This window comes from Anarhichas minor, unplaced genomic scaffold, assembly GCF_050575085.1.
Source record: "Anarhichas minor isolate MPS153535 unplaced genomic scaffold, ASM5057508v1 ptg000026l, whole genome shotgun sequence".
NCBI classification, from domain to species: domain Eukaryota; kingdom Metazoa; phylum Chordata; class Actinopteri; order Perciformes; family Anarhichadidae; genus Anarhichas; species Anarhichas minor.
Window position 1 is genome coordinate 452,501 of NW_027466472.1, and position 19,387 is coordinate 471,887.

Consider the following 19,387-nt stretch of genomic DNA (forward strand, 5'->3'; position numbering starts at 1 on the left):
TAAAGCTCACCTTCACCGTTCACTAGTACAGGCTCGTACTTTACTTTACTGAAAGTCCATGTGTACAATTGGCGGAATGTACTTTCCAGGAACAAGAGATTCACGTAGAACTGTTGAGTTTTCAACACAATCAAACCAAGAATTAATTCAAGGTTTCTGGTCCCAAATATAAAAAAACACATTAAATATGCCTGCTTTGTAAGAAGCGCACCTTTATCCTAACTCAGAACTGAATTGAAAGTAGAAAAGGCAACACCTCAGATGAAAGACATGAAAAGGTGACAATTCTATGGCCCAATTTCCCACCATGCCAGCAGGGGGGAGGGGGTACAAATGAGAACTCTTTGGGCGAGCGAAGCCAGTGGGCAAAATCCTCAGAGCGCACTTCAGAGGTCTGAACAGTCGCAGCCTGAAACACGTGGACCTCAATTTGCAAACGACCCGTGTTGCCTTTGCGGTCCGCGTGGGGCCCGGCGTGCTTTGAATGAGCTCCGGCTTCTCTCTCGCAGACCAATGAACGGACTCCATAGCAACAAAAATGCAACCGGCAGAGAACTACACCTTTTACTGCTGGGATTTAGTGTTGGTCTTTAGCCTCACTCCACCTTGACCTTTGTGGCTACTTTCAAGAGTGTAGCCGCGGCACACGAGGGGCGAGGACGAGATACAGAGGCATTAGAGAAGCAGCCGAGGAAAGGGATAGTGAGAGGGAGGGAGGGAGTTAAGTGCTCTCAGGGGAGTAGACTGTGGTTAAGGATTATTAAATGGGATCAATAACTAACAAGGCCTCGCACACACACACACACACACACACACACACACACACACACACACACACACACACACACACACACACACACACACACACACACACACACACACACACACACACACACACACACACACACACACACACACACACACACACACACACACACACTACCTCCTCCTCTCTCCTTCCCTTCTATCCTCCCTTCCCTCTCCTCTCCCAACACTTCACATGTACTCTGCACATCTCAGCTTTTCCATCGCCGCCGTTCACATATCAAAATATTTTTATTACATTTTTCCCCGACGCTCTCATCTTGTTTCTACGGCTGCTCTCCGTTTCACCATTTCCAATTTTCGGCCCCTCTGTTCAGTCGACCTACAGCCACTTGTTTGTGTTGGTCCATCGTCTGCCCACCGGGTTACTGTAACTAGGGGCTGACTGATGTGTTTGTATATTCTAATATTCAGGTTCAACAGCCATTCTACCATCTGACTACACAGCAACACATCTATGTACTGGTGTGAATGTTCGTATCTTCTTAACATACCTCAGAAACCCTTTGTCCGATCTACATTGGACTTGGCGTGTGAATTGCTGGGGACCCGAGGATGTGCCGTGACAGAGTGGGTACAGTTTGAACACACAACACGTTCAATACTAAAGGTCTACTGTGCAGGATTTGCGGCATCTAGTGGTTCAAGTGTGCCAAGCGTGTAGGGGAACTATGGTGGCCAATCTAGTTCTCACCATTTAGTGAAGAAATGAATGCCCCCTAAGAATTGCAATAGCTTTGGTGATCCTCTGATTTTCCATTTTGAAACATCAGCCGGTCAAAGTTTCAAATTGCTGAATATAATTTGTTTTTGTGACTAAAATACCAGCAAAACTAATGATGATCTCTGCAGCTGCACTTTGACAACAGTGTCAACTCGCCAGAAAAGCAGCAATTTCATTACATTTGCTCCCCAAATCTGCAAATCCTGCGTAATATGAAGCTCCACAACACAGGCGGTGTGAGTAACACATGCTGCTGTAATTCCTCAGTGCTGTTGTTTTTAAAAGAATCCAAACTAGTTTATTGTCGTTTGAAAAAAAAAATAAAAAAATCACCACCAGACCATTAAGTAGCCGTTCTGGAGCTCTCAATCATATCACATGATCTTCATCAGAAGATGGAGATTGCTCAACTGTCATGGAATAACAGACTTTGAAGCCACTGCGGACAAGAAGACCTTAAAGTACTGAACATTTTAACATCAACTGGGCAAACGCCATCTGCTCGTGATGATCATGCGATGCGATTAAAAAGCTCCAGAACAGCTACTTAACTGACTTTGTGGTGAGATCAGACGGCAACCTCTTCAACCTGCATTCTCTCTAGTGTCCAGCAGGGGGCGACTCCTCTGGTTGTATAGAAGTCTATGAGAAAATGACTCTACTTCTCTCTTGATTTATTACCTCAGTAAACATTGTAAACATGAGTTTATGGTCTCAATCTCTAGTTTCAAGTCTTCTTCAATACAGCATGATGTTCATTTAGTACATTATGGTCCATTTAGAGTCAAACAGACCATAAAGCAGGGGATGCTTTGCTGTGATTGACAGGTCACTACCAGAGACGTATATGGCGTCTCTACGTCACTCCTCCTAATATGGTCACCTCCTGTTCAAAGTCCACATGGCGACGGTGAATATGCCGAACTTGAGGCTTCAAAACATCAGTCCTTAAACCAATGAGTGATGTCATGATGATTACGTTCACTTCTTCTCTACAGTCTATGGTTGAGATCGTTTTCTCAACTGATGTTTCCAAAGCCAAGAATGAACTTCAAACCTCGACTTCACAATCACTTAACTTTGTCAAAGTCATGAAGGGTTTGAATTTGAAGAGCAAGAACTGGGATTCTCACTCATCTCAGAGTGTATGGATAATAAAACCACAGAAACATTTCATTTTTTCCCCATTTCTATTCGTAGAGACAGATGAAAGACACCGCCAATGAAGAATTGCTCTGAGTTACAGAAGACAGTTGTTAGCACAGCAGTGACGTCAGGACTTCGCTGCTTGTGTGGAATCGAATAAAAAAAGTTTAGTGCTTCTCATAAACGACAGGTGAGGTATTCATCAATTATAATAAACTGCCTCATATCTTTCAAGTGCCTGCCAACCCATTTTAAATGAATATCTAAAATATCTACACCTCTCACCTGTCACCCAAATCCTCCCTTTTCTCTCCTCCGTCCCCCCTCCCCCCTCCGATCCCAACCCAGCAGCTTTTAATTCAGACAGGAGATGGTGTTGAGGACTTGGCCTGTACCACCATCATTGTTACCTCAAAAACAAATGGGGACGCAGTGAGGAAAGAAGAAAAAAGAAAAAGGAGAGACAGAGAGGGGGAGGGGGGGTGAAAGTGACTGGAATCTCTGCAGTGGAGAGATAGAGGGGTGAGTAACAAAAGGAGGGAGCACGGCTGTGTGGATGGATGGATGAATGATAGACAAGGAGAGGAGGGAGAGAGAGAGGAAGAAGGGAAGCCAAGAACGCTGCTGTGGGCCGATAGTGCCAAGAGAAAGGGAGAGGGGGGGGTTGGGTGGGGGTGGGGGGGAGAAAAAGGAAGGAGGGTGAGGGGGAGAAGGGATGCTGGACTTGTTGCCCTACAATGGCGAGAGTCTGGTAACGGAGGAGCAAAAGCGCCTGAGAATGAGGACACGCGATGTAAAGACGGAGTGGTAACATACGAGGATCCTCAGTCAAGACTCAGCTCAAATGTTCTCCACATGAACGCCAGCAGCATGTTTGTGTTGTGACTCTGCTTCTTTAGAGTTTCTCCTCTGCAGCGCTAGAGAATCAGAAACGGTTTTATTGCCAAGTACGTTACACGTACCAGGAATTTATGAATAGAAAACATGAAAACGTACAATGAAATGAGTATGAGAGTATGTTTAAAACAGGTATGTTATCAAAGTGTCAAGTGTGGTAGAGTTGTGCAAAAGTGTGAGAGCAGCGTGTGTGTGTGTGTGTGTGTGTGTGCGTGTGTGTGTGTGGAAGGAGATGAGAGGCAGAGGAACACACATCAAGAAGGCTGCATGTCAGAGATAGCACAACAAAAAAGAAGGCCCATCAGATTCAAAATTAATATAATTACCAAGTCGGCTATTAATACAAAAGCTGGGCGGATTAGCCTACAGGTCACCGACGCACAGTACTGAGGACATGCATGTCTCACACACACACACACACACACACACACACACACACACACACACACACACACACACACACACACACACACACACACACACACACACACACACACACACACCTAAACCAGTTCGTTAATATTCAGGCATGACACCAGTTGTAGAATAATACAGTGTGTAGATTTAGATTCCTAATCCACACACCCCTAAGAGCTTGATAAAGCGGCGACAGGGCAATCTGTCACGGCCGGCTAGCTCGGTCACGTAAGGTTAATAGATTCCCCTCAGCCTTCATCGCCTTCATCGTCATCATCAGCAGCCCCCTTTACCGTAGCGGCACATCGCCGGCGATAATCTCCAAACAGACAAAGAAATATATATATACGGCCGCTCTATTAACAGTGACCTGGATGACCGGCTGCACGGCTTTCACGTCCAAATGAGCTGCGTCAGCACATCTGCTGAGTGAATCAAAATAAAATAAAATAAAATAAAATAAAATAAAATAACGTGACGACGTCACATAAAAGTCAGACTGTGAAAAGGGGTTTTAAGAGGTGTTTTTAAGGTGATCACTGTTTGCTTTCTCTCTAATATAACGGGGATATACGTCACTCGGCTTGTGGTGCTCAAAGCGGCAAAAGAAACATTCAGAGCAACGTCTCCTTCCAGATTTCATGACCCTGTTACTCAAGATAATCCTGTAGGAACTATGGTTGAAATAAAATAGTTCCTCCAGAATAACTCACACCAGAACAATCTGGCATGAATAAAAGCATTACAGGTGAGAGGAGATATATGTGTTTCTGATCTTGGTGTGAACTGTCCATTTAAGAAATCCTCATTATTTTCCAGGAATTCCATGACCAGTGAACCTCTACAGAGCATACAGGAGGAGTGATACAGTAGCTGTTGAAGGAGGCCTCTGTCGTAGTTAACGGGTTAAACGACCTCGTGTCTCGTTATGAGGAACACACCCGCTGACACAGGTAGGCAGCTATAAAGTGGTGACGCTCCCTGACATTTACTTCTACATACAATCTTAACTGCTTTGCCTTTTAAAGCTGTGAGAGAGGAGCCTTATGTAAAGGTTAGTGTGTCGCTCTGAATCTCCCCTGTGGAGCCCGGCTGCTGGGTCATAGAGTGTGACTGCCACCTTCTGGACAGCTCACGCAACTACAGCGCACACTGTTGCTTGCGTTACAGACCCATCAGTGGACAATTAAAATGTTGTTCTTCTTAGAAAAGCCAAGTTGGAAGAATAAAAAACCTGCAACCCCGACAGCTTTGATGGCAAACTCATTGTGTCAACCGTTAACACGTTTATTCAACCCTAACAATTCATTCACACAATACATTGTATCTATATTAAGATTTTTACATTTTTAAGTGTTGATGAATTTCTATTGTTTAACTTAATCTCCACCTGTCAAGCTGCAAGTCAATTTTTAAATTACATTATTTAAATGACAACAAACCAACATTTTATTATGCCCATTTTGCCCATTATATTTATTGAATATTTCCTCGTTGTCATAATTGGGATAGTTTGTCTATCCCATCACGAAGGCCTTGAGATCAGGGAGGAGTCCAGTAAGTGGACCTCGAGTCTAAAACGGTTACAAACCCACCTGTGAATGACGTACGTGTGTATGAACGGTTAATGCTCTCTAACACACTGCACGGTCGTGTTCATGTGTGAATCAAATACAATTAAACTCCAGCTATGTGTTTCTGAGCTGCCAATCATTCATCGGCCTGACAGAACTTTTTAGGTGCGTTCCGATGGATTGTGGCCGACATATAATACAACGTTTTCAAATAGAAAGCATTTGTTTATCGTCTTTCATAAAAGATCTTCTCAATAACACATCCTGATATTGACCGGACAACGCCGTAGTAGTGACCTGTCAATCACTGTGTAGCCCCGCCCTAAAGCATCCCCTGCTTTATGGTCTGTTTGACTCTAAATGGACCATAATGTACTAAATGAACATCATGCTGTATTGAAGAAGACTTGAAACTAGAGATTGAGACCATAAACTCATGTTTACAATGTTTACTGAGGTAATAAATCAAGAGAGAAGTAGAGTCATTTTCTCATAGACTTCTATACAACCAGAGGAGTCGCCCCCTGGTGGACACTAGAGAGAATGCAGCTTTAACACATGAAGCTTGGCCTCACTTTTTAGATCTGGAGGTTACTGACGGATACAAACATATGTGTTTATTTATTTAAAATATTCTTAAATCTGCTCACAACTACAGTATTGTGTGTTATAAGCAATTCATTATGTATTCATAAGCTGTTTATAAGTGATACATAATGGGGCTAGAAGTAAAGGTTCATGGGTAGGTTTATTTGGAGTTGGAATGTACAACAGGTCGCGTGAGACGAATGGAAGGTTTTTTCCTCAGGGTTTTGGTTTCCCTTCACTGTGTTTATATTTAGGAAAATCAACACATAATACTTCTATTCATATCCAGATACCTCAGAGTGCTTTTCACAGAAGGCTTTCTCTGAATAGGTATGTGATCTCGTATAATGGACGACCAGGAACATTCCCCGGTTCCTAGAACTATTTGCTCTCGGCAGATGGATGCTTTCCTCAACTCTTGTGCCGTGAGAAATATCGGCCTCTCTTTAATTTCCTTACAGAAGATCAATAAAGTTTTATGATGCACTTCAGGTATTGTTGGGCGTATTTTCTCTCGGAGTGAGCCGACTTAATGTAGCAGAGACGGCGGTGAATGAAAATGTTTTTGGGTTGTTTATCCCCCCCCCCACGTGCAGAAGATGAAATACGCTGCAGCACGCCGCTTCCAAGCAGGTGACGCGTAGCCGCTCCCTATTGCCTCCATCGGGGAGCGACAGCTGGATATTAGAATAGATTGGTTCACCGGTGGAACCCGTCGTCCACTCATCATCTCCTGACGGCGGCAGCCGGCCGGTCAACGGCCGCATTCTTGTGAGTTAGCAGTCAAATACTGTCCGGAGACTTTCCTACTGTGCACAATCACACCATTGTGTGAAAGCAGTACATTCCACTCATTTCAATGCAGCGGAGGAAATGACATTGATTTGCGAAGCAGAGAAAATTCTGTGTGAACTTGTAAAATCGGGATGAGAAACAAACTCTTAACAAATATGATGCCAATTAAAATAACTGCTTCTTCTTCTCTTCTCACATTAAGGAGTCAGAGCCATCTGGCCTTCATGAGGAGGAACATCAACAAGCGCACAATAAGCAAACCTCGTCAGTTTTGCTCGTGCTTCCGAGAAATTATTATACATTTTCTCCGGTAAGATAACATATCAGCTCGACCCCGAGCTAAGCGGAGATAAGACGGGGAGTGAAAGCAATAAAACGCTCCTCTGTGTTTCATAATCAGACAGTGAGAACGGCTCTTCATGTTTCACTTTCCCTCCTGTGTCTGTTAACAAGAAGCGTTTACATTTATATCCTTTCTACATTAAGTTATTTTGGAATATGACCAGATTTCAACACACTCTCTCTCTCTCACACTCACACACACACACACACACACACACACACACACACACACACACGATGCACGTGGCGTGATGTAAAATGCTGATATCAGTAAAGCTGAACAGAACAAATATCCATCGATCTGTCAGCAGCAGAAGCCTAAAGTTCATCTGATTAACACAACGTCGTGTGAACCTGTTAAACGTTGTGTAACAGTGAAAAGGTTTTTCAATGATTAAAGGTCCTCTATGGAACATTCTCAGCATGAATACAGCAGTAAACTGCTATTGTCTACCTGTTAATGAGTAATGTCCAGCTGCTAGCCACCGGCTCAGCTATCGCCATGTTGAGAGCCGTGTGGAGGCAATAGAGATGCTCTGTATCCCATATGGAGCTCCTTTAATCAATAGCATTTAGCAATATCAACTATTTATCAATATCTTTTACTGCTGCATGTGAGCCCTGATCCACTGCATCTGCAAATGTGTTGAGACCGCGCGCGCGCACACACGCGCACACACACACACACACACACACACACACACACACACACACACACACACACACACACACACACACACACACACACACACACACACACACACACACACACACACACACACACACACACACACACACACACACACACACACACACACACACACACACCATGAGGGACCTTTGTGGCCTCTTTGTTGGGTCATGTGAGCGGGTGGCTCTAGCCTTCATTCATAACCAAACAGCTCCCTATGCAACCATTCTGTACAACAACAACTATTGTAGATATCTACAGCAGGTGAAGAGCACAACGTAAACATACACCACCATAAAGAACACGTAATGTGTGGGACTCTGGGGACAAAGACAGCACTGCAGTGGTGGATAAAGTGTGTTAAGAGTCTCTTTTCAGTGTGTGTGTGTGTGTGTGTGTGTGTGTGTGTGTGTGGTAGGGGGACGGTGCGGCAGGGTAAATGATGGTGCTATTGATCTCTGATGCTCTTTATAGCCCCGTCATGTCAGTTTAGCACCTTGGTAACACTGGCTTTGGAGCTACATCAATACTGAACTCTGGCACTCACGGATAGATGGATAGAAAGAGACGGATAGAGAGAGAGGGATAGAGAGAGGGGGGGGGGGGGCAAATGAATAGAAAGAAGCAGCATCAAGGTAAAGACATGACCGCTCTAACCTACAGAGTGAAGTGAAGTGAGGACACCAAAGTCCTCCGTGTGTCCCCGGCGGGTTGTTAGCTGCATGCGAACGCTTGATTAAAAGGAATACATCAATATATCTTGAGTGTCAAACAGGCCTGTGGGTTCAACGCATGAGTGGTTTCTATTGATATTTTTGATATGCTTTGACACATTGAAGTACTTTGTAATTGTGGTAAACACAAGCAGAGCACAGCTAGCATCCTCTGTGAAGGAGCAAGCATCTGTTTCAAAAAGGGCTGGCAGGTGATTGGATGAACCGTCTGTCAATCAAACTCTTGCGAGAGCGAGTTATTTTTCTTTTCCATTGAGAAAAGCCTTGAATGCGGTTCTTTCCTCGTCTTTACAATAAAGAAATCCTCTCCTACAGCAGCGCCGACGCTAACCTCTTCAGTCGCCACTCTGTGTCATCACACGCACACCTAAGCCACGCCCCCTAGCTGCCAACAGGACGCTGATTGGTCCGTGCTCTGGCTAACCCGACACAAACGCGCTGCATGAAGCCTGACAAGATGGATGTTCGTGTTACATTTGATCCCGCAATTACCTCGTGACGAGAATCCAGCCTCTGTGAAAGGTAAACGTTTGTCTGCACAATAGCTTAATTAACCTAACTAAGTGTGGTAACGTGCCACAAAATCTCAGACAATTGCAGTCGGTGTTTTCTCATTTGTCTTTAATCTGATCTCTCAGGAAGTAGCAATTGGTCACCGAGAAAGCTCAGTATGAGCTCGCAAACTCGACGTTTCTGTGTGTTGTATTTTTAAAGTCCGCTCAGGATTAAAACACAAATATAATGCCACGTATATCAGCTGTTGTTTTCACGTCTGTGTCTAAACGATGGACACTTAGCATCCACAGCTTTATGAATAACAATCCGTGTAAAATAAAATGGGCTTGAAAGGAGGCCCGCTGTAGTGTGTTTCCATTCTTTTGTCCACTTTCATCGATGCGTGCCGCAGTCGTTGGGATTGATTAACTGACACCTCGTGTTGGACGACATTCACTGGGAATAGATGGCTTTTTTTTAAATCGACCTCCTCTCACGCTCCAATACGGTTTGGCGAAGCAGAAAATGAACCCTGTTCTCGTTATCTGATCGTCACTAAGTATCGGATTTGAGCTGCTGCAAACAAAACATGCAAACATCCATTACTACAGCGCCTGTGTGTCTTATCAACCGCCACGGTCTAATTACCTTGTCCGGATCTAATGTTCAATTACGGGCTGTTTCACTGCTGTTTGTTTGTTTGTAGATGTGAAAGATAGAACTGAATGTGTAACAGGAAGTAGCATCAAGTCACTTATAGAAGAAAAGCTTAAATAAATGCTTTTCAGAGAGCTTGAATATGAGTCTAAAATACCGCCCGAGTGTGTGCATGTACATGATTCTGTGTGTGTGTGTGTGTGAGACTGACCGGTCACAGGAGCAGGCCACCAGTATGCTGAGCAGGTTGTAGATGATGAAGGTGAAGATGACGGCTGTGATGGTTCCCCGGGGGATGGAGTAGCTCGGGTTCTTCAGGTCACCTGGTGGATAAGACAGGTTTACTGTGTGTGTCCATACACAGGTAATCAGGTCTCTCACACACACACACACACACACACACACACACACACACACACACCTGACATATTGGAGCCGGCCATGATGCCGGTGCAGCCGTTAAACATGACGGCGAAGACAGTGGCAAAGGTCATCACGGTGTTGGTTGTGTAATCCACGGTGTAGTCAGCTGTGGGGGAGAGATAACAGCGGGTGAGTCGGTGTAGTCGTGCTTTTATCAGCACCATCCATCTTCTGAAGGGAAAGTTCAATTTGGTCTCACGGGGCAGACGCTCCTCAGCGCCGGCTCGCCGCCATAAAAACCTCGTCGTGTTTTACAGCGTTTGAGGAAACAACTCTCTGCAGCATCTTTGTCTTCTGTGTACAGAGCAGCATTGGATCCGTTCATCAAGTAGATTAAGCGCCTCGTGATGTCGCGGTTCACCTCCACGGCCGTACAAAATGTCATTACGTTATCATTTGATCCGATCAGACATTTGAGTGAATTGACATTAAAAGTATGTGAATTCTTGAGTGTTGGCCCAAAAAACATGTTTTGTGAGTTCACAGATATTCGACCACCAAATTCTAGCTGATCATTTGTGCCAAATTGGAAGAAATATGCTCAACGCGTTCCCAAGATATCATGAGGAAGGATTGAACCTTTTTTTACGGATTATTTTGCAATATATTGCAGAACCCAACATGGAAACAATGGCTTTTAACAATTTCTAATAAGTAATCCATAACCACAATTAATCACAGTATCATCAGGGCTTTGACACGGGAAATCAACTGGAACCAGACCAGTAAACTCCAATGACACGGTCTTTACTACGGGTGGGTGATGTACGCTATATGGTATTTTTAAGGCGGTATTGTGATTCGTGGACTCCCTTTGTAGCACAATGATTAAAACAATCAGATGGAAATGACCGTCTTGGCTTAATCTGTAAAAAATGAAAAAGGTGACAAATGTACCTGAGGAAAATCTTCCATTGTCCACCCCTCAGCCCCACCCTCACCCCTCACCCCTCACCCTCACCCCTCCAGATTATAATGAGCTCATCCTCGAGCCCCAGTGGAGATTTGCGCCTAATTTGAAGAAACTCCCACCAGCCCGAAAAACATAAACACACATCCTGTTTGATTTCTTTATATGTATATATTGAAAATGAATATCATATCCACCAAAGACACGTTGGGTCACCATTCCCAAACCTTTCCACATGGATGATGTAACGGTACATTTTTACGTAGTGTATATTACTCTCAGTATATCGTATTCATGCAGAAGTCATTTTGCTCTGAACTTTGTTGAACCGTGTCTCTGTTGTGCAGAAGAAGAGTTCTCTGCTCCTGAGATAACTAACTGTGTTCTATGAGAAGGTTCCAGCACTGAGGCCTTCGGGCCGCTTGTTTTGGTTGCTGGCCGTTTGTTGTTCATTGTTCTTCCCATCAGGCTGAGACTAAGTCTGTAACATCGGCCCCCAGCTTTGCTCATTCTGTATAAAGAAAGCTTGTTCACCTTTTTCTTGGTTCTTCCTCACTGAGACGTACGCATTCTGTTGTGATGATTGAACCTTCTCTGCGCAGAGAATAAACACTTTAAACACAACCTGGTTTTCAGTATTATGTATTTCAGCAGCAGCGGGTTTGGGATTCATTCCACCACAATCAAGGCTAACTCTTCTACTTCTACTAACACGTCACAACTTTGCTCTCTTGTTTTTCCGTCAATGAATAACACGGTAGTTCCAATCAGAACAAAGCTCTCTAAAGTACTGTGATGTATTGGTTAATGAAAGTAAGGATGTATAATGTGTATAATTCAGAACCATTAGAGGTTCTAACTGTAAACACATGATTAGCTCTTTTCTCTCTGGACTCCTCTGGTCAGATCTTTGGCTTATTCAAAGCTTCAGCGTGTGATAGTTCTCACGTGTGCCCGAGTTATAACCAGTTAGCTGAGTAATCATGTGCTCGGACACAAAGCCCTGCAAACAGACCGGAGTAATTGGATAGATTTCCGTGGACATTAAGAACCCGACAACACGCACAACATCTGTTTACAGATCGATCAAAACATCTGTCACGCTGCCAAATAAGACTCTCCGAGCATACTCGGTATGAGCACATCCCGAGATACGGCCTCCTGCAGCTTACCATACAGGTTCCCCAGCAGCGTGGCCAACTTGAAGCCGGTGAAGTTGCCGGTGGTGGGGAACGGCGGGCCCGTCCCGTTGGCCGTCGGGTTGAACGCGGCAGAGCTGGGCAGCACGATGGTGCGCGGGCCTACGGCGAAGAAGCTGACGAAGACGGTGCCCAGGACGAACATGACCACCAGGAAGATGAGGAAGGTGGCCTTGGCGTAGATGTGGGCTCCCACCAGGCACACCAGCAGGCACAGCAGGGCGACGCCCGTGCCGTAAAGCAGAGACCACCAGTAGCCCGACGGCAGGACCTGGTAGGGAGAAGTGAGCTGAGACCCGTCTGGAGGTGGAGGAGACAGGACGTCATGAGGGAAAAGACAAGGAGGAAGATGTGTTAACGTTGATGAATGATTGACAGAATGTGTTCAATAGTAGACCGATATAGCACATATGAAGTGGTGCTTTTGGTGCAATAATTTAGATAATAAAAGCACCGTAATGGGGCAGCAGAGTGGCGCAGCGTTTAGCTCACAGGGTGTCGAAATGAAACTCACCTTCTGGCACTCCGAAGGTGGCCACGATGGCTTCGACCAGCCCGAGCACGAAGAGGGCGCAGCCGCACACGTTGGCCAGGAAGAACATGATGCCGATGCTGCCGCCGAACTCCGGACCCAGCGCTCTGCTGATCATGTCTGAGAGAAGGTTCAGGCGAAGTTTGTATTTCTGTTCTCAGAGAACCCAACAAGTGTTTAAGACCTTGACATCGATGTCATCCATCTAAGATGTTCTGGTCACCGCGGTTGTGCACTAGGCGGCTCATGTTACAGCAGCGATGGAGATGAAGGAGTGAGCGGTGGGTATTCAGTTAGAGCGCTGCTGCTAAAGATACGCTTCCTCTCACTACTTTAAATAAAGACAACAAAAGAAGAAGCACATAGAATTGGGTCAACGATACGATGACGGTTGGAAAGTTTGAACAAAGTCAAAACAAAGTCCTTCCAAGCGGTGTAACAGTGTGTTAATATATAACTCCAGACGATCCACGTTTAATGAATTACTTTTATTTAATCGTCTGCAGGAAGTCACGACTGCAAGAGCTGAATGCCAAGAAGACACAATGCATGTGTTTTAACTGAAGAGGATGATGATGATGATGATGATGGTGATGGTGATGATGGTGATGATGGCCTGTCCTCCTGAGTGATAAACAGCACTGATTGGGGTCATTTACCAAATTGCTGGCAGTGAAACATACAGGCCTCTATGTAATCAGGCTCACATACAATGCTACATCACACCACCATAAACAGACACACGCCATGTCATCTGATGGTGTGTGAGTGTGGTGTGCGTGGTGTGTGGTGTGTGAGTGTGGTGTGTGGTGTGTGAGTGTGGTGTGTGTGGTGTGCGTGGTGTGTGGTGTGTGAGTGTGGTGTGTGTGGTGTGTGCTGTGTGTGTGTGTGTGAAGAGGATACAATAGGCCCCTCCGGCATCCAGGGCTCCGTTGGTGGAGATGGCGCAGACCGACAGCACGGTCATGCAGATGATGAAGTAGGCCACCAGCAGCATAGCAATGGCTTGGTACAGTCCGGAATGGCCCACCATGAACCCTGGTCAGACAAAGCAAAAACACTGATCAGCTGGTTAAAAGCAGAACGATGGTCCGGGCCGGAGCGTCAGAGCGTCAGAAGAGGGAAGTTTAATTTCCCACTTTACTGTAGCAGAAAAGAAACAGGAGCTGGTTTGACTTTTTAAATTAGTTTTGTTGCCTAACTATAACTGAGATGTTTCCTGTGAAAGCGGAAGTTTATTTTGAAAATACTGAGTGAGTGAAACGAGCGGAAATTTACACGTGTTGCACAAAAGAAACAAATCATACGAACCGTTGTACGAGGATAGGTTGTTTCTGTACCTCAGCTGTTCTCATTATTTTACATTTTCGTGGCAAACAGTCGTTGATGATTCTCGGCCATGATAGTAAGTCAGGGCTCGAGGGTAACAGTTGAGATAATGGCAACCAATCAGGGTTCAACGTTCAAAGTTTGTTTTCACTCACCCGATCGGCCAAATGGGTCAGAAATCTACTGAACCGAAGCCCATTTTTGACTTGCCCCTAAATACAAATGATTTTATTCATTAGCAGTTATCAAATAACAATAACGACTTAAGTTGATTGTCACGTTACGACACTCCAGCGACGTCGGCGCACCTTCTGAAGAAAGACCCGTTTCAAATCACCTCGTTCTCAAAAATCGCTTTAAAACTTCCCAAAACCCAGCGGGTTGGCCTCCATCGTCTGACGCCACCAAACTAAACACCCGTTTACAGGAGAACTAAAAGTGCTCGCTTGTGTTTAAGTCTTTCTTTACTCCTTGCCCCACCAGGCTGCTAGAGCTACTAGCCCGACGTGTCATTGCACTCGCCCCGGGGCTATCGGGCAACCCCCTATTGTTGAGCCCTGACCATTCTTAGGCCTTTTTAACATATAAAGACAGGACAGCGTACAGCCAAACGTGCACCTAAAAAATGAACAAATTTGTACATTTTTGTTGCATTGGTGATAAATAAATATTGCCGTTAGGGTCAAACCTGAAACCAGACAAAGCTGCACGCGTGGTGGCGCGTTTAATACGGACCATTCTGTACACAGTAATTAAGGGTGTGGACAGGTTTACTGGTAACACCGTTACTCTAATAAAGCTTTCATCTTTGTTAATGTCACATTTTTCAGCATCAAGCTGACTTATAACCGCACACAGAATCTCAATTACTCAAAATGTGAGGTGAGCTCCACAGCTGGCACACTCACACAAGTTTCACATCCACAGTGAAACTATACGGGTAATTCCTGTGTGGAGCGGCATGTTACACTGTGAGAGCTCTAAAGTCCTACTGTGTGTGTGTGTGTGTGTGTGTGCACTATGCATAGCAGCTGACATCTCACAAGACTGTGGGGGAGGTGGGTGAGAGAGAGAGGGAGAGAGAGAGAGAGGTTGTTGGAGGTACAACAAAAAGAGGAACACACAACAGTCCAATAAGTGGAAGTCGGATAGGAGAACAGAGAAAATGACGTTACATATCAAAATGCTGTTTATTCATATTTTTGGTGCTTCTCACTTTTCAGTGCCTCTTTTTTAATATTTTAATGCTGAGACAGCAGGAATGTGAAATGTGTGGATTGCGTCACATTACGATTACTAGCTTCACGCACATCTTTCACGGGAAAGCGGAACGTTTCACGCTCTCGATGTTGAACTAACGGACTTTTCTCCGCTGCTTTAACCTCAAACTCACACCATTGCTCCAGAAATGCTTCCTCTCAATGAAGGCAAACGAACAATTTTGACCCGTAAAAAACCAGTACGTCACACTTTCCTACGATTAATAACGCTTTGTTACAGCTGCTCTATTGAAGCTCATCCCTGTGTGTAGGACACACACAGGTTATGCATAACTTTCACAAACTAAAGAAACGTCTGTAACGGCTGCTCTCAAACTGGTAAAACAGAAAATAGGACCCTGGTTTTGAGTGCAGGTGCGTATGAAACCTCTATAATTAATCTGCTTATTAACCCAAATCCCATTCATGACCAGCACTCAATCAATGAGGGGAACTATAAGGGATACATGGATTTAATGATTCATATTAATCCGCTTTGAATGTCATCAAGCACAACTTTATTTCAATAAAACTTATTGAATGTGTTCAATGCTGCCCTCCGTGGAATTTAAGCTTTGATGTTGAAACGAGCCAAACTTTATGAATAGCTTTAATACCCAATTCAACAATTCCTACTAAAAAACAGTCATAGTTATGTTATAACACTAACAACACTACAACTCTTAGTTATGTAATATAGTTATGTTATAACACTAACAACACTACAACTCTTAGTTATGTAATATAGTTATGTTATAACACTAACAACACAACTCTTAGTTATGTAATATAGTTATGTTATAACACTAACAACACTACAACTCTTAGTTATGTAATATAGTTATGTTATAACACTAACACTACAACTCTTAGTTATGTAATATAGTTATGTTATAACACTAACAACACTACAACTCTTAGTTATGTAATATAGTTATGTTATAACACTAACAACACTACAACTTAGTTATGTAATATAGTTATGTTATAACACTAACAACACTTCAACTCTTAGTTATGTAATATAGTTATGTTATAACACTAACAACACTACAAATCTGTGCAATATAAATACACTGCAACACTACAATTATTCTGTCTGTATATATAACACTTTAGTTATTGTGGATTCTTTACTTTTTTTAATATTCTTTACTGTGTTATTACTTATTTATAATACTTGTTTTGTTTACTATGTCTCTTGTTTGCACTATACTGTAATCCTGTAAATGTAGACTAATAAAGGATTATTTTTATTTCATCTTATAGCACAAAACTTTACCCACAAACAAGGTACTATTATAATCTCATAGTTTGGGGTTTGGTGCAGCTCTCACAGAACGCTGCGCAGTGATTTTAAGTGCGCCTCCAGGTATCTCCAGCACTCACCTATGCGGAGGAACACTACCACGCTGAACATCGACAGCAGGGTGGGGATCACCACACCGAAGAAGATGGAGAGTTTCTTCGGTTGCCCCTGCAGGGCAGACTTCCGGCCGGCCGGGCCCGGGTGCTGCACCAGGGCCCGGCCGGCCGGAGGGGACCGCGGCTCGGATTCATTGACGCTGGTGGAGAGGCGGTAGTGGAGGAGAGGAGTCCGCTCTGTCATAGTGAAACCTGCCTCTTCACGAGCCTCGCGGCTTCATGAAGTACTCTAAAAGCTGGCACTTTGACACGTGCATAAACGTTTCTTGTGTTTCTCCTCGGAAGTACTTTCATATAGTGCTAAAAAAAGTCAGTTAGAAGTCCACACAAACTGTCCATGTCCACAGCCTCTGTAGCTCTCGTGTCCTACTGAAAAGAAGATCATGTGACGTAAAAACATCAAGTGCGCCACAATCACAAGCATAACTTCCGGTGGTAACTTTCAGTATGAAAGCTGCTGACTAGCTAGTTCAAGTTTTTGTAATTAATTCAAGAGAAATTTGTAAAAAAAAGATTGTATTTCAACAGGAATATACAACAAACAAATATTCAGTTGTTCTTCTTGCTATATATACAAATATGTATATAGATATAGATATAGACATTTACATATTTGTCAAGACAAATGCTGCAGTTTCCGGTTTTGTCCTGATTTCCAGTATCTAACTTGACAAATGCATTTTCTTTTCTCCAGCCCACTTATTTTTCAGCCTGTTGCTTACAGTCATGTGATCATGTGGGCTGGGCCAATCAGAATTGATTTGATTTCACTTTGACATTAAAAGTTTAAATGTAGTTATTTGTTAACACTTCCCAGTACAAAAAGATAAAAGAAGAAAAAATACTAAATTTTATTAAATGCATTTAATTATTATTGACACATTCATTATATTTGTTCGTGACATGTCCAGTGTATAAAAAAAAGTTAGTATTTCTTTCTTTTAGGCAATGCATGGGTCGATGAAAACACAGTGCCCTGTCAGACAGAACTAACATGTTCCTCCTCTTCTTTCCATTCTGTATTCTGAAAGAATGATGCAATGGCTCTACACTGATGATAAAAAAAAGAATACAGAATAGTGCAATGATGTAATGGCCCACCCGCCTCACAAACAAAGTCTTCCACACTAAATAAATAATATATTAACACACGTAACAGAGTCTCACTAGCAGAGTCTAACAGTGATTTAGCAAGAATTACTTATTTTACCATAATAACACTACTTTAGGAGCAACGGAAGTCAGTCAGTGTTTCACAAGCATGTCAGAGAACTACGGTGGCCTTCAGGTGACGTAAACAACGTGAAAGGTTCTCTTTACAGCCAGCATTTGGTTTGTCCCTTCTGGGCTACTGTAGAAACATGGCAGTGCAACACACCAGACTCGAGGACCTGCTCTCTATGTAGACATGAGGGGCTAACGGTTCTTAGTTTCAGGTGATTATACACTGCTAAAAACATAGTTATGAATATTATATTATATTTATGCTTATTGAATCGTCCAAAATGCTACACACTGGCCCTTTAACAAAATCACCAAGTTTATCTTTAACTGTATCGGTGTCAAGTTTTTGAAGATCTTATTTGCATTTAAATGTTTTTTATGCTTTCTTTTTCTCCTTTTTTCCATATGAAGAGAGTTGAATATAATATTAAATATGAAGTGAGTTACATTTGCCAGCCTTCGACAGTTTAAAAGATGAAGATGAAGAAGAGATGAGATGCCCAGCACGGAGCACCTCTCATCCAGCACCCACAGAGGGCGCTACAGCTACAGTTTCCTGTCACACAAGTAGAACCAACAAAGCGCCCACACTCTGCTCATTTTAACGCTGGTGCAAGTGGCGTCCATTACAAAAATATGTATACATACATGGGAACAAATTAGTTTTTGGGGTCTGACTGAAAGCCAAAGTGTGACAACAGCATTCTAGTCGGACCCTGAACTCTTGTGAAATGTTCTGGCACCGAGTCTTCCAGTCCAACAAGAGAGAACGAGGAAGTCCCCAGCGCTTATCATGTTAAACAATCATGTTAAAGGTACTTTCCCCGGTTACTATAACAGTAAACACAAAAATGGCTGCAGCTCTTGACAAAGCAACCTTTATCACCATCTCAAAAATCTGCTCCCGATCAAGAAACACCATTCTGCAGCAAAAAAGAAGAAACAGAAGAGATATTTTAAAAAAGAAGCAAAACATGAGCAAACACCACCGTGGCTTTCCACCAATGGAGACGTCTCTCTGGGCGAGTAATAAGGTGAGGATTGATGCTGACTGGTACCGTCTAACCTTGGCTATTTGGCAAAAATAGTGTTTAGTGTAGCAAACGGAAACAACTCACTGTAAGGTAAAACATTAAAAATGGCGTCGATGTTTGCGATTTGGTTGGTTTTCTTGCTCAAATTGAGCCAAGCAAGCTATAAC

The 19,387-nt window shown here is 43.5% G+C and overlaps 1 protein-coding gene across 4 annotated transcripts in view; it reads right to left on the bottom strand.

Annotated features, from left to right (window-relative positions):
• The window catches only part of LOC142959263 (solute carrier family 12 member 9), a 53,407-nt gene extending 36,081 nt beyond the window's left edge, over nt 1–17,326 (bottom strand). For 2 of the 4 annotated variants that reach the window (XM_076100501.1, XM_076100504.1), the window contains exons 1-6: nt 16,927–17,326; nt 13,853–13,987; nt 12,932–13,069; nt 12,391–12,717; nt 10,307–10,414; nt 10,097–10,208 (exon numbers count right to left, since the gene is read on the bottom strand). In XM_076100501.1, the coding sequence (XP_075956616.1) occupies nt 10,097–10,208; nt 10,307–10,414; nt 12,391–12,717; nt 12,932–13,069; nt 13,853–13,987; nt 16,927–17,146 (1,040 nt within the window). In that variant the 5' untranslated portion in view covers nt 17,147–17,326. Of the gene's footprint in view, nt 1–10,096; nt 10,209–10,306; nt 10,415–12,390; nt 12,718–12,931; nt 13,281–13,435; nt 13,988–16,926 lie in introns of those variants that run through there. The other 2 variants (XM_076100503.1, XM_076100502.1) reach the window with 2 other exon arrangements.
• Nucleotides 17,327–19,387: the final 2,061 nt, after the last annotated feature.